General features: G+C 36.7%; 2 protein-coding genes across 2 annotated transcripts; both read right to left on the reverse strand.

The window, feature by feature from the left end:
• Nucleotides 1–4,788: 4,788 nt before the first annotated feature.
• LOC145208691 (uncharacterized) lies at nucleotides 4,789–7,019 on the reverse strand. The gene is made up of 2 exons (XM_080079003.1): nucleotides 6,838–7,019; nucleotides 4,789–6,067 (listed from the first exon to the last, which is right to left on the reverse strand). Exons 1-2 carry the CDS (start codon nucleotides 6,881–6,883, stop codon nucleotides 5,700–5,702), a joined length of 414 nt encoding a protein of 137 aa, XP_079935129.1. The 5' UTR covers nucleotides 6,884–7,019; the 3' UTR covers nucleotides 4,789–5,699.
• Nucleotides 7,020–8,947: 1,928 nt separating this feature from the next.
• LOC145208690 (uncharacterized) lies at nucleotides 8,948–16,152 on the reverse strand. The gene is made up of 4 exons (XM_080079002.1): nucleotides 16,121–16,152; nucleotides 15,906–15,994; nucleotides 13,395–15,845; nucleotides 8,948–13,238 (listed from the first exon to the last, which is right to left on the reverse strand). The coding sequence occupies exon 4, from the start codon at nucleotides 10,900–10,902 to the stop codon at nucleotides 9,505–9,507; it is 1,398 nt and encodes a 465-aa protein (XP_079935128.1). The 5' UTR covers nucleotides 10,903–13,238; nucleotides 13,395–15,845; nucleotides 15,906–15,994; nucleotides 16,121–16,152; the 3' UTR covers nucleotides 8,948–9,504.

A 16,152-nucleotide genomic window follows, 5' to 3' on the forward strand; every position in this document is an offset into this window, starting at 1 on the left:
GCAGTCAGCTGTGCAACAATTTCCTTTTTGAGCATGTCAAATTACAAGCGCAGTTTATAATGATCATAAACTGGGCCTGGGGACTGGTAACTGTAAAAACGGTTAAACCTGTAATTTAAGATATGTATTTTTAATATTTATACCGTTTGTGTAAAATATTACAAGTACCGTTGGCCATTTTTAATACCGTTTGTGTAAAATATTACAAGTGATATTAACTTACGCTTTATTTGAAACTGCAGTTATATTACACACTCAACTTAACCTCAACAAACCGCTTGTGAAATATTATACCTGTGTGTTATAAACAATAAAGAATCGTACTAACAAATCAATTCATCTTTCGATTAGCTTTACATCGCTACTGAAAATCCCTCAACTGTGCTACTGTTTCTAGTTGCTTCACATACACAAAGTAATTCAAGCAGTAATCGGTTGTGCAGCTGCGTCCTCCGACGTTTGCACGTTTTTGTATAAGAGGAAGCGATTGACTAGTTTGACTCAGGGCATGCAGTCAGGGACGAATGGTGTTCATTTTTGAATACCAATTTAGGTGTCAACTATCCGTGATGTTACACACTTATTCAGCTATATTGACGCACGTTAACCCTTCGCTTGTGGTTGCGCACAATAGAATAGTTGAACGATACTGTTTTCTGAATGGAGAAACGCAACAACCTTTATAGAGCGATGTCAGCAAACAATTATGTTACACCTTGTTTTGCACAAGTAAACCATAAGTCAAAGTTAGAATTACAATTGTACAGTGTAGTAAAACCGAGCCATGTTTGGTCGCACAAGTTAGTCAGTGAGCAGCTTTAACAGCATCTCGTTTTACCATGTTGAGCACAAAAGAACCAATTATAATCATTCTGGGACACTGGGCCTTCAGATTTATTGTTACTCGCACAACAGTCATTGTTACGCCAATGAAAGCTTATTAATTTGATTATGTTAATTCCATTTTAAATGAAATTAATATTCACTAAATTTTGACGGAAAGTCATTTTCTTGTCATAACAAAAGTGCTGAAGAGTATACGAATCGGAGGAACACACGTGCTAATCGTCGTGGGTATGGCGCAATCGGCCACGTGTGTCTCAAAAATAATTTGACACGACACGCACGCCGCACATGCATTTACCACGGATTTGTAGCTAAATTTTGGCCAAAAAGGTTAGAGACCAAAATACCGTTCTTGTATCAGGAATTCCTGCCTGTTTTTTTCCTACCTTTTATCCAGTAATTTGTAGTTTCATAAATCAGACTTCCCTCTCAGAAATAGGTCGGCGCTAGAACATACATAACAAATAAGTTGAGGTCATACGCGCCGATTCCTGATGCTATGTGTGGCATCGCTACTCATCCGATACTTGGGAAGCAACGGAAAAAATACCGAGACATTTATAAACACGAGTAAAACGTGCTTTAATCTGCTGTTTCTGCAACTACTATTGCGAACTGTCACTTCACACGGACTTTTGACTCAATTGTCATTGCAACACAATCTCTGCGTCAGGCTTGGATATTTGCTGTTTGTATCCGAGAACGTATGAGACGAGCTGAAAGACCGATTTGCCGAATCAGCAATTTTAACGAGGATTCGTCAGGTGTCCGATTAAAAACTGTATATCGAGCAAACCCCAATATGCGCCTAGGCAGACTAATTATTTCGGCGCTATATGTGTTGGCGGTCATGCGTTGATTTAAACATATTTTAGGGTTTAAAAACTGGTATCAATAAATTTTGCGAGGCTACTAGAGAGACCTCGGTTGTAGGCTATTGTCTCCTAACAACGCCAAATGTCAGGTAACACACAACTTAACAATTTAGAAAGTGACGTCATTAACAATTGAGACCGATCATCAAACTTTATAGTTTAATCTATGGATTAGGCATAAACTTTCAGGCACAAGCAAATGGGATATTTAGAAATAAATGAAAATTCCTGAAATCACTAGATTATTACATGACATTAAGACATTCGGTGACTGTTTGTAAATTAGGAACCTGCGATACGGCTATTAATAGCGAAGTGGTTGTGAATTACGTGGAAATAGACACATATACAAAAAAATGTATGCTACTAAAATTTACTGCGCGCCACCAAATTTCGAAAAAAATTTTGCACCCCTGTATTAATCACATGCATAAATAAATTATATAACGAAACACAAGCGTGTATGCACAATAAACTTGTGATCTTAACAAGAAACGAAATTACAATTCTAAACAAGTTTGTAATATTCGTACCCCTTCGCGATTTCGAAGACTGTAACGAGGAACAAACAAGCCAATATGATAAAAACTTTCACTCCGGTGTTTTTTAACCTTGCGAAAAACCTAAACCTGTAATATTAATTTTCGCTTAGCTTGCTTTATTTACAAGTGCAGTAATATTACGCGATCAACTTCCTCGGCACACCAATGGTGAACATTAAACAAGTGTCTTATAAACTAAGAAAACTAACCATTTAATCTTTCTAAACTAGCTGTACCTACTTACTGAATATCCCACTGCATCAAGTGTGACCAGCTGTTGCACGTACACGTTGTAATTCAGACAGTAATCGGTTGTGCCGATGCGACCTCCGACGTTTTTGTATTACAGGAAGCAATTGACTAGTTTGACTCAGGGCATGTAGTCAATCAAATAATCACCGTTTAGCAGCGTCTATGCTTCAAATTTTAATTTTGTTGGCAACTACGCTGGATGTTACACACTTATTTAGCGATGGTGACGCATGTGAACACTTCACATATGGCTGCACACAATAGTGGAACGAAACAGTTTTCTGATTAGGAAAATGAAACTCACAACATGTCAGTTCACAACTCATATTGAGTGTTACAAGCCAACAAGTAGATTATTACACGGTGTTTTGCACAAGTAAACCATGAGTGAGAGTTAAAATCAAAATAAACTGAAACGCTTACCGGTTCATGTTGGTTGCACAAGTTAATCGGTGCAACGAATAACAAATGCACCATGAGCAGCTTTGATAGCAATTTGGCAAACAAGAAACTAGGTTATCTAAATTTATTAGCACTTTCAAATGTAACTTTTTTATTAGTCATATATTATTTCCATTACTGTTAGCGACCACCGTTCATGTTGCCACAACTGTTAGCGAGGGAAACAAACTTCCACAAGTGAGGTTTCCTAGAGTCGCCGGACATACATTTTCACACCAACACGATAAACGTTAAAACAGTCGTTCTAATGCCGATAACTTATCGGTCGCTTTTGCACCATTGAGCTAGGTGTTATCACACGATCATTGTCGCGCATTGCTTTTGTAACCACCGCGTTTTGTGTGTGTTTTACCACCCTTGTTGCTATAAAATAACTTTGTATTCTCAATTTATGTCATTATCCTGATGAAGATGTCTAGTATGGGACATCGAAACGTCGGCACGTTATAATAACAACTGCTAAAAGAGTTACAAATTTCTTGATACATATGCCTGGCAGCAAAAGTTTATTCCTTTTGCACATTACCTCCCCCAATGTAATAAAGACCGAAGTATGAAGCATTAGGTTAACATAACATGTAAGCAACAAATTTCTTCAATCTCAACACTCAAATTTTACTATGTTTAAACTAGTTTGCAAACTTAACTTACAGATTCTTTGGGGCATTGTAATGTTTTCTGAACAATGCACCGGCTTGCAAACAGAATTAACATTAATGCAATCAACAAGCTGCAAATCAAAATGTATAAGCCTGTCGGCACCATCCGGGTCCGCAATATTACAGCCAGTTGTGCAACAATTTTGTATTCCAGCGGGTCCGATTACAAGCGCCATTCATATTGATATGAAATTGGCCAAACTTAACTGAGAGATTTTCATTAGCGCTGGCAAAATGCCCAAGGTTTGTCAAGTGTTCAATATTTACCTGCATATGTAACAAGCGAAAAACCTGCAACTTTCATCTGAAGCAATATATCTCGATGTAGCCAACGTAACGAACACCTTTCTAGATTGCCTGTTGCAGCTTATTGCTGAGTTAGTCAAATTAAAGCATGTTGCCTATTGCAAACTGCAACGGAGTAAGCAATTGTTCATTTGTCAAAACGTGTCCTATAGGAATATGTCCCAAAAGTTTCTCACTGCTCATTACAAAATTTTCAGTTGTGTTTCAGTTTTATTTCAAGTTTTCTAAGTAGAGTGGAACGTATTTACAGTACTTCACAGGTTTGTCTGTTTAAAAAGTTTACCAATTTCAGTAAATAACTTGATTTAGATAAAAAATTTATTGAGTTGATTTGGTTAAACTATTAAATGCTCAACACTTTCAATATTTTCCAAGGAGTCGAACCGGAACTGAACCCGAACCCACCGAAAAATACAAAAGGTAACACTTATAGGGCGTGTCAAAAATTAGAGTGCGGGGGCAAAATTCTTTTTTTATGAGGCCACGTAGATGATGGATGAAATATCTAGTTTTATGAGGCCATGTAGATGATGGATGAAATAAAAATGAATAAAAATTTAAACCGGTTTAAAAACCGCGAACCGGTTTGGACCGGATAATTTGGCCGAACCGGAACAAAACCCGAAAATATACTTTTTTAAAATACGGAACCGAACCCGAACCCCTAAAAACAAAACCCAGTGAACCTGAACCGAACCTGAACCCGTATGACAAGCGGTTCGACTCCCTGATATTTTTATAACCACTGAATCATTATCATACGATATAAAATTTAACATATATATACAATACTTTAAATGACTGCGACCTGCTTACTCAACGTGTTACAAATTTCTAAACCAAAGGTAACGTACCTTAACGTGTTTATTGTTGTTCAATACAAATAAACTATCACTTCTTTGCCCAATTGAAATTCAAAACAATATTAAACGAATACATACACAATGCTGAATCTTACACCCATGTGTAAACAAACCTGAGTTTTATTTGTGTCGTTAAAAATAAACAAGGTAATATTTCGTCGTTATTGATTTAAACCAGGTGTGGCCAACACGTCGATCGCCTGCTTTAGACTGGTCGATCACCACTAAATTCTCCACTACTAATCAACAGCTTATTAATTGAAAAACTAATAAACAATATAAAACAGCATTTCTGACATTTTGACACAATTTCACAGTTTGCGTTAACGAAGCGGTTGCAATTGGTTGGGGCGATTTGAAACTTTAAAAGTTCCCACTGACTACTTAGATACTAATTATATAAATATATGCGACGTTTTATTGTTGTAAAAACTAGGTGATGCTTCCCAATAAAACTCGTGCCTATAAATATGTGGCAATTGTCAATCTTTGCGTTATTGCTTTATGTTAGTGGCAGCCTAAATTACGACTGATCAGTCGATCGTGTACAATTGAGAAAAAAATTAGTCGATCTTAACGACTGGCAAGTTGGCCACCCCTGATTTAAACAAAACATCTTCAACCCAGTTCATCAAGTAAAACATAGCGTAATCGGATAAGTGTTTTTGTAATATTTTGAAGAAATTACTAATGTAAAGGAGGCGAATATCCCATCGACTGGCGCCGAACTTAAATTACAAGAGATTGGAATGGTTTGGTGAACAACGTTACATGTACACAGCATCACCGTTTCTAATGTTACTTTGTGTGGTACATGTTTTTCAAAAACTGTTTGGAAACAAAATCCATACAAAAAAAGCAATTTTCAGCTAACCTTCACCAGTAAAGTTAACTTTAGTTGTGAGTCAAAATGTGTCTTTTCAAATTTGAATTGTCACCGAAACACTTTCCACAAACATCACATCGATGTGGTTTCTTTTTAGTGTGGGTCAACATGTGTCTTTTACAACTACCCACACGAGAAAACTCTTTTTCACAAACATCACATCGATGAGGTTTCTCTTTAGTGTGAGTCAACATGTGGGTTTTCAAATTTGAAATGATACTGAAACTCTTTTCACACACATCACATCGATGAGGTTTCTCTTTGGTGTGGGTCAACATGTGTGATTTTAAAACTCCCATGCGAGCAAATCCTGTTTCACAAATATCACATCTGTATGATCTCTCTTTATCTCGATTTACGAATAATATGTCATGACCTGAAACAAAACAGACTTTTTTGTTCATCTGGCAAATGCAAACAAGTCATCCGACGTTTCAACGTCTTATACAATGCGTCTAAGGGTAACGCCAGCTAGTCAACCAGTCGTTCTTATAACAACAAGAGAGTGAACACGAAAAACACACGGGCGCGAAAACGCCGATAATGCATTGATTAAAACGTGGATAGAATCGTAGTTTAGTGTTGCAAATGCGACCGATAGCTAATCGCCATTAGAACATCAGTTTTTATGTTTATCTTGATTTGTAGAGTTATCTTGTAATGCTGATTGGTTTGTGCTACTTAATGCTGATTGGTTTGTAAAAATATACCATCCGAAGGCTTAAAATTTCTGTATCCAGGAAAGAAATTTTGTTGTTGCAGACAGTGCACACTGTTTCGGCCTATAAGGTCTCATCAGTGCAGCTGGTGACGAGAGATCGGCCGCATTGGCTAGTGTAGCCATCAAACGGCACTCCAGTTTGTGGTGAGCAACAGGGTTCAACCCCATACATCACCCAGTCTGTGCGATGCCACAACTGGGCATACAGCACAAATGAAACTGGCTCACAGTGGCCAAGCAACTGCTTGGGAACCACAGTGAAGTCGGCTCAGTGTCACAGTATCAATGTAAAAGCATATGAGCCAATAAATGATAAGCTGCATAGGCCGAAACAGTGTGCACTGTCTGCAGCTTATCATTTATTGGCTCATATGCTTTTAAATTTTGTTGTTTTTCTCTACAAACAAACCAGCACAACCAGGTACCTGCAGTTCGTGTCCCACCAACCGTTAAACCAAAGCCTTTGTACATCGAAGAGCCGGATAGCTAATTAAAGGATCGCCCAAGGAACACCAAAGAGACATAGCAAAAGGGTTTCAGAGTAATTGGCCATGGTTAGCCACGCAACTGATTATGTTCGCGTAATTTTAGAACTGCTTCCTTTGCCAACGAGACAGATTGTAGAAAAAAAGGTTCTTATAGTCGTTGAACATTCAAGACGTCGATTAGCTATCGGTCGGTTTACAGTGCGGAACAACGGTTTTATCTACGTTTTTGTGTCATTGTCTTTTTCGTGTTTACTTTCGGATTGTTGTAGGAACGAATGTGTTCGCTGACATTAGCTGTCGACTATAAACTTTGGAAACATGAATGTATGATAAGCATTTCACCAGTCTGAACAATAACATCCAATAGAATCTAGTATGATTCCCAAGATACAAAATTATGTTTACTCACAAAATATTGTTTATTTTAGATTGATACATAATTGTCAATCTAAATTATATATCAATAGAGTTATTTGGTGATTTATGGCCACCCACAGCTGATGTGAGCTCGAAATGACTTCCAACATTGTATTTACTAAACTAAGATATGCACCGAGGGATGTAAGTTGGATTAGGACAGTCACCAAGCATAGTGTTATCGGGCCTTATTGGTTGCGAAAAAGAACATGAGGTATTTTTTCCGCCTGATGTTTTACATAGTTTTACAAGGGCCGCATGTGATTTTCATCTTGTTTTATACGCTTAAAGAACTTTTTCGCTACGACGGTCGCATTGTTAGATTTTTATTTCGCCAACAGCACCAATTCACTTCTAGTTTTGATTTACAGATGTAATGAAATAGGTTTATATCTGCCCAAAACGCTCAGACTAATTTTTAACTCAATGCAGAGATTGAGCTTCGAAATGTGAAGATGAGTTTTAACTGTTTATGACGTCATAATTTATATTGTGACGTTTGTGGTACCTGTTTTATCGTTATGTTTGTACACAATAGGCGTACAAACGTCTGACGCACAAGGCTACTAAGCTGGTAATCATCTTTCCAGTGCCACAATATCTGTTTAGAGCAGTTTGAAAATCAAAATATTTGGCAGAGGAGTTTTAATTACACAGTCGGCAGTGCATATTTTTTTAACATGTTTACGGCCGCACAAACTCGCCTCTGTGACTGCATGTAGCCTTGCGACTGCAGGTTGTGGATCCCTGACTGCAACTTAACGCTTTGAGGAACTGTTTTTCTGTCGTTTCTATTCATAACAGAATTTCAATATTTTTATGAATTAAATTTCTGTAAATGTCCGTTCAAATAACAGCTTTCACTTTAAAAGGTAAGAATAATTGATTATAATTAGATAAAAATGTGACAAATGCTACAAATGTTGCTGATGTTCGTGAGCGTTCGTGGGCCGCATTGGAGGGCTTCGTGAGCCGCATGCGGCCCGCGAGTTTGACATTCCTGTTTTACATAGTTTAAACCATAGCTATAAAAACCCAAGCAGTTACTAGTGTTAACGACCTAATTCTGGTCAGTATTTTTCCATATGTCTGACTTCGTTAAAGTTATAACAATTCTGCATTCTGGCAATCCGCAGGTTACCAAGCAACTTCCATGTGGCAAGGCGTGGTAACTTAAATAAAAATAAAAATTACAGTAAGAAAGAATTTGTTTTATATTATAGTCCAGAATCCAGACCATTGCTAATATTACGTGGTAATTTAGTATTTTTATCGTTTTTGTATTTCCTATAAGCTAGGGCAGGTGTCATAAAAAACTACAAAAACGTTCCGAATTAAACAGAAAGTAGTCAACAACTTAAATCGATTGTGTAAATTGCCCCAAACCTAAGGTGAAATCTCGTTATTGCAAACAAAACACTAAAACTCTGCCCTTAGCTTTTCTTGTCTAAATGTTTTATTGCTACACAGGTCTGTAGTCTGAAACGTTTTCTTTTAAAGCTTTTCGGTTTTGGTTCGGTTACTTTCATATTGAACCTTCTGTATGGAGTGGAAGGTAATGCTGAAGCCTACCACCATGTTTAAACGAACCTGTTTGTAATTGAGTCGCTAATATTAAAAAATTTCATGATTGGTTGCTATTGATTTTAATTAAACATTTTAACCGAGTTCATGAAGCAAACGATCGCAAAATGAAACAAACCCAAATATTGTTGTTGTTTTTTGCAATATTCCGAAGAAATTTCCAATGTAAAGCACTCGAATATCCCATGGACTGGTCCCACATTTCTTGCTTAATTTGCAGTAGGATTTTGGTGAACAACGTTAACTGTACACATAGTCACCGTTTTTATAGTTACTTTGTGTGATGCATGTTTTCTCAAACTGTTTGTAAATAAAATCCATACAAAAAGGCAATTTCACCCCCAAGTAAACATTGTAATGAACATCACACAAGAAAAGCTACTTTTTGTTGTGAGTCAACAAGGGTATTTTCAAAGATGAAATGACATTGAATGACTTTTCCCAAACATCACATTGATGAGGTTTATTTTTTGTGATAATCAACATGTGGGTTTTCAAACTTCCGCTTTGGGCAAATCAATTATCACAAGTATAACATCGATGTGGTTTCTTTTTAGTGTGGTTCAACATGTGTCTTTTTAAATTGGAAATATCACTAAAGTTTTATCCACAAACGTCACATCTATGAAGTTTCTCTTTGGTGTGGGTTAATATGTGCCTTTTTAAATTGGAAATTAACCCGAACTTTTTTTCACAAACATCACATCGATGAGGTTTCTTTTTAGTGTGAATCAACATGTGTGTTTTCAAATCTCCACAACGAGCAAACCTTTTTTCACAAACATAACATCGATGAGGTTTCTCTTTAGTATGGGTCAACATGTGTGTTTTCAAATATCCACCACGAGCAAACCTTTTTTCACAAACACCACATCGATGAGATTTCTGTTTAGTGTGAGTCAACATGTGTGTTTTTAAATCTCCCCTACGAGAAAACCCTTTTTCACAAACATCACATCGATGAGACTTCTTTTTAGTGTGAGTCAGCATGTGTGTTTTTAAATCTCCCATGCGAGCAAACCCTTTTTCACAAACAACACATCGATGCGGTTTCTGCTTAGTGTGAATCACCATGTGTATTTGCAAATATCCACCTTGAGCAAACCTTTTTTCACAAACACCACATCGATGGGGTTTTTCTTTAGTGTGAGTCAACATGTGTCTTTTCAAACTTCCACCATGAGCAAACCTTCTTTCACAAACATCACATCGAAGAGGTTTTTCTTCTGTGTGAGTAAACATGTGTCTTTTCAAGTTTCCACTACGAGCAAACCTTTTTTCACAAACATCACATCGATGAGGTTTCTTTTTAGTGTGAATCAACATGTGTGTTTTCAAATCTCCACAACGAGCAAACCTTTTTTCACAAACATAACATCGATGAGGTTTCTCTTTAGTATGGATCAACATGTGTGTTTTCAAATATCCACCACGAGCAAACCTTTTTTCACAAACACCACATCGATGAGATTTCTGTTTAGTGTGAGTCAACATGTGTGTTTTTAAATCTCCCCTACGAGAAAACCCTTTTTCACAAACATCACATCGATGAGACTTCTTTTTAGTGTGAGTCAGCATGTGTGTTTTTAAATCTCCCATGCTAGCAAACCCTTTTTCACAAACAACACATCGATGCGGTTTCTGCTTAGTGTGAATCACCATGTGTATTTGCAAATATCCACCTTGAGCAAACCTTTTTTCACAAACACCACATCGATGAGGTTTTTCTTTAGTGTGAGTCAACATGTGTCTTTTCAAACTTCCACCATGAGCAAACCTTCTTTCACAAACATCACATCGAAGAGGTTTTTCTTCTGTGTGAGTAAACATGTGTCTTTTCAAGTTTCCACTACGAGCAAACCTTTTTTCACAAACATCACATCGATGAGGTTTTTCATTGCTGTGTTTCAGTGTATGTCGTTTTACATTTTCACCTTCAATAAGTCTTTGACCACAAAGTTCACTTGCCTCTGAGTCCAAATCCAGACATGTCATCTTCATTCAAATTAGTTCTTCAGGTATTATAAAAATGTTTTGTCTTACTTGCTGCAACTAAGGTATTGCCAAATTTGCCGCCCCTTCTGTTAAGAACAACGGAACATTATGTTTGAAATGGTTAGGTACAAGTTTGATTGAACAAACTTATTACATCCTAGAACGCAACATCACAAATTTAAAAAGCGCAAGTGCTATGCTTACAAATAATACTTACCCACTTGTATTAAGTAAAAGTAGATGAATTATATTGGATCTCGAAACTCAACTAAACTTTTTTTGGACAAATTCGCAGGCACAATTTACCTACTTATTGGCGTGGCCTTACAAACAGAAGAAACATTAATGCAATTACTGTCTGAAGTTACAAATCACAAATCTCAACTTGAGTTGCCGCTAACTGGCTTGAGTTGCCGCTAACTTCCTTTTCCAGCGTGTCCAATTACAAGTCTCCTAAACAATACCCAACCAATTGAGGGAAAATCAAAAAGGTTTGTCTAGAACTTAATAACATGTTAGACTCAATGACACTAATATAGCACGCAATATCCAGTAAAGCCAAACTAAAGAAGGCTTGTAATGCTGTTGAGAGGTAACAAACTTTTACAAAACCCATTTGATGAACCCAATTCAAATGTGAAAATAAAGTCCACTGATTCTACGAGTAGACCAAAGTGTTGGTAATGGTGCATAGTTTAAAAGGGCAAAATCTGGGCAAAAAGCGACTGTCACATCTATCTCAATTTTCGCATACGGCCAGACTTGAAGTGTTTTCATTTTGACATATGCCGTGAGCCTATATATACCATATTTAGAGCAAAGTGTTTGTGATACTCGGAAAGTTAACATAAAATAAATTCTGTTGCATTCCACTACATTTTATTGCTTCTAGTTGTCCTTTCAAGTTCGAAGTAACTGCCAAAGCTATCATATATAACGTCACTAAATTTCAATCATAATCTGACGTAAATGTAAATTACGTCCTTGAGATTATGATCTAGTTAAGACTTTCTCCGGTAGTTAAGTCTTTCTAAGTGCTAATTATAGCTTAAAATGAAAGCAAAATTTAATATCAAAACATCAACTTTATCTGACTTGCTTAGTCAAAGAACTATGTGGCACATTACAACGTTTACAAAACCAAACATAGGCCTAACATTTATGTAATAAACTTTGTGCAAAGCCCTTTTTCCACTGAACGCATAAGCTTACAGACATCAACTGGCTTCAAAATGTGGCAGTCAGCTGTGCAACAATTTCCCTTTCCAGCGTGTCCGATTACAAGCGTCAGTTATATTGGTCCAAAACTGGGTCAAACCTACTGTTAGAACATATTCCACTGGCGCTGCTAAAATCAATATGACTCCAGTGCTTCAGTACAGTGATATCAGATTATGGACGATTTATTTTGTGACCCACCGGGCGACGTCACCATCCTGTGCTTGCTGGTTTAGTATACGTATACGCGTAAATATTCACGTAAATTTTGAATTAGCTTTAAGCCTTCTTACAATGTCATCGTGCTTGCAGATAAAAATCTCTATAAAAAACGAAAATGCAATGCCTTTGTGTAGCCCTAATATTGCCAATATGCTACATTAATGGCAAATGAAAGTTTGTTTTGATAAGCGCAAGCAACGGTTAGGAGTTGCACAAGTTGTTTATTCAGCAAACGCATGCGATTAACTACAGTCTAACTTGCTCTGGCTTCCTAATGCGGCAGTCAGTTGTTTAACAATTTCCTTTTCCAACGTGTCCGATTACAAGCATCATTTATACAACCACTAATCGGACACAGTCTCCACTGGCGCTGGTAAAATCAAAATGCTTTCTCCAGTGCTTTAATAAAAAAACATATGAGTACATATTTTTGCGCGATATTCGTGTGACTTTAATCTAAAGCAATACATCTCGCTGTAGCCAATGTGACAAACAAGCAAATACCTTTCGAACACACGTCAGAAAGCCACTTTTTTAAACCATAAGCGATCGACAATTAATCTTAGGCGATCAAATAACCTAAATTAAAGCTCCTGGGAATGTATTCAATGAGAATATATATATTGCCGATATGTCTGTGAATGTTTAATTTTTGAAAATCATTTAACCGACGATAAGCACAATTGATCAATATGTCCACAAACTTATCAAATTATTTCATGAATTGGCAAATATTTTTTTAAATATTGGCAACTCATCCAACAATTATACTTCTGCGTACAGGAATTAAACTTCTCCAGTCGGCGGGCCTGATATGGAAAAATGAAGTCGTTGGCGGACCGGATTCCAGAATCGATACATGTGTTGCGATTTATGTGCGATGCAGTTATGTCGCTGTGTATCTATTTAAGCAACTAGGATTAAAGAAAGAATATACGCGATCTGACTACACGGGAGTATAACAAAACAATACTTAAGAGCGTTAGTAAAATTTATTGAAAGAGACGTTATAGAAAAACACAAGTAACTTAAACAAAACACCACACACAATTACTTACTTTGCAGCAAGGTAATCTTGAACAAACGAACGTACACAAAGTGGTTACTATTTTAACAGTGAGTGCCTGATACTATTTTGCGTGAATATTTATATTTATAGTGGGAAGTTAACGTGTAGTTTCGACCTGGGGCGAAGGTATGTCGCCCGAAAACAAAGAAATAATTACTGTGATAAAAAGGGTGTAAGAAAAAGGTTTTAGGGTGGTAACGAGATAGGGGCATTACACTTTTAGAAGGCAGTCGGCTAACATAAAAGGGAGATAATTACCAGTGGTTTGTAAAGATTCGATACATAAAATATACACATAGAAATACACTACAAAATAATAAACACATTGATACACATTAATCGCGTATTTATCCAGTGATTTAAAACGTTTTTTTACCACCTACACCAAATACATTCAAGAACATCACAATTATTCACCACAGCAAATTTAATTCGTACACCACAGACTTAGATACTACTGAAACACTAACTAGGCTACACGTGTGGAAACAAAGGAAACCTTGAAAGCAGGCCACACACAAGGTTGGCAGTTACGTCGTAACAATGGACGTATGGTGCAATGGTAACAACGGCGGGAAAGTTTTTTTCGCTATTGGGGAGCGTTACTGTCCGTTACATCTATAAGTTGACGCAGTGAGCAAGCAGTAGGGGATTGCAGACCGTGGCCGCGGGCCACGTTATCATGTAAGACCTGTAACTGACTGCGGGCCGCTCAAATTCCTGTCGCGGTCCGGATCCGAATTATTGCAACCCGCATATGGATTTTAATGGAATTCAACGAAACCACAATGTTTTTGGCAATCAGTCCCGGTCTGCGTTTATTACAGAAATTGAGAAAATGTAAGTGCATAACTTGCCCACTAGAGTTGTATTTAAATGCACACAGTCTCCAACAACCAGCAAACGGTGGGGATGTTATTTAAACGTTGTTACTTAAACTGTGAGAAGCAAAGAAACAATCCTGTCTATTAATCAATACAACATTTCGAGTAAATGTTTTGTAGGAGTTGCACGTTGGTTCCACGTGTATTTTGTTTTATTTTAATATTCCATAAAATTTGTTTAGTTACTGCGACCTACTGGTTTGTTTGATCTTATGTGACCCAAATCGGTGACGTACAAATCAACCCAAAACTGACGAACTAGTTGTTGAACAAAACTGCCTGACCATTTGCTTGCAATACCAACAACAAAACGTAACAGACTGCTAATTACACTATATGTATTCTAAATTATCGTTTTAATACACAGTACTTAAAATATAACTTTTAACCGGTTTTCATGTACACCGAAGTTTTAATTTATACGCGTTCGATCACAAATGTTGTTTGTACAAGGATGTATTAGTAACTAGGCGTGTGCTGACTAGATTCTTAATTCAACCGCGTACGGTCTTAAATGTGTTAAGCTGGTCGAGTGGGAGGTGTCTCATACGAGCAAGCAAACAATAACTCACTGTGCCAACAATACAAACAACATTGCTGTCATACGGTGGAATATAAAATAAGTATCAAGATACGTTTTGACCTGGTTAGTGGTTGACAATACATTAACCACTATTTAAAACAAACATCACAGCCGTAATACCGTTGCATATGAAACAGGCATCAAGACGCACTTTGAACTAGTTGACAATACAAAACTAATGACTGTTCAACACAAATCTTGTTGTCACAGAAACTACTGAACCCATGGAAAAAATAGACAAGAGCTTTGAGACGCCAGTACAACTTTCGATATTAAATATGTCACAGTTTTCACATGCGTCTTGAACAAGCAACTAATCACACTTGATATAAGAAAGCTTTTGTTCTGTATTGATGAAACACTTGATCAATTGTCAGTATAGGCCTATATACTTTCATTTTTAGCATTAAATTAATAGGCGATCGTCATTCAAATGCCTTACATGAGACAAAGACTGGAAAACCTTGAATGAAATTGAAATCGCTGGCAAATCTGAAGTAAGGGCGTTTATGTAAACAGTTTAACCTACGCCTGGCTGTTTGAAATTTTATGTCCAACTTTAGATTGATACACACTTAATGCGAGTTTGAATTAAAGTAAAGGCAAAAGCTCTCACACAAAACAATTTGTATAGGGTGGTGTAGAGATACGAACTTTTTTTGATAATTTAAAAGAATTGAAGTTAAAGTATGAGAGAAGCAATAGTATGATCACTAAAACACATACTTATTTAACTAAACATGGATTGAAATATTCTAATTCAAAGATTAGAACACAAATAAGAAAGGGTTAAATCAGTTAATTTGAAATGTACAATGATAACCAAAACAAAGTCATTAAAACTATTTACAGTTTTCAATTTATCGTATTTATCGATAAAATATCATAATTGTTGAATCCAAATCTCTCTGAGAATGAGAATAATTAATTGGAGTGACTTCTTGTAGTGCAGTGTTCGGCTTTCCTTTCCAATCTAGGTTTAATTAAAATAAGTCAAAAATTTTAATGGATAGGGCACAAAATGGTAATTTACTTGTAAAATCATTGCAGTCATCCAAATAGGAAGTATCTGGATTCTTCATTCCTCCAATACACACAAATTCGCTTCTCCAATCGTTCACTCTAAATAATTCAGAAAATAGATAAATAATTCAATTTGTTTAGTTTAGGCACCATTGTGAACCTCTTAACTTTAAATCGATTACTGTAAATGTATGTTTTGAACAGTTTACCAAAAAAGCGACTTACTTGACAGCAGGGCACATTGCGTAGACGCTACC

Source organism: Phallusia mammillata, unplaced genomic scaffold (genome assembly GCF_965637545.1).
Source record: "Phallusia mammillata unplaced genomic scaffold, kaPhaMamm4.hap1.1 HAP1_SCAFFOLD_335, whole genome shotgun sequence".
Taxonomy (NCBI): domain Eukaryota; kingdom Metazoa; phylum Chordata; class Ascidiacea; order Phlebobranchia; family Ascidiidae; genus Phallusia; species Phallusia mammillata.

Coding starts and splice junctions, on each gene's coding strand:
- LOC145208691 (XM_080079003.1), bottom strand. CDS start 6,883: ATGTACAAAGGCTTTGGTTTAACGGTTGGTGGGACACGAACTGCAG. Junction 6,068..6,837: donor TGGTGGGACACGAACTGCAG/GTACCTGGTTGT, acceptor GTTTTGTTTCAG/GTCATGACATATTATTCGTA.
- LOC145208690 (XM_080079002.1), bottom strand. CDS start 10,902: ATGAAGATGACATGTCTGGATTTGGACTCAGAGGCAAGTGAACTTTGT.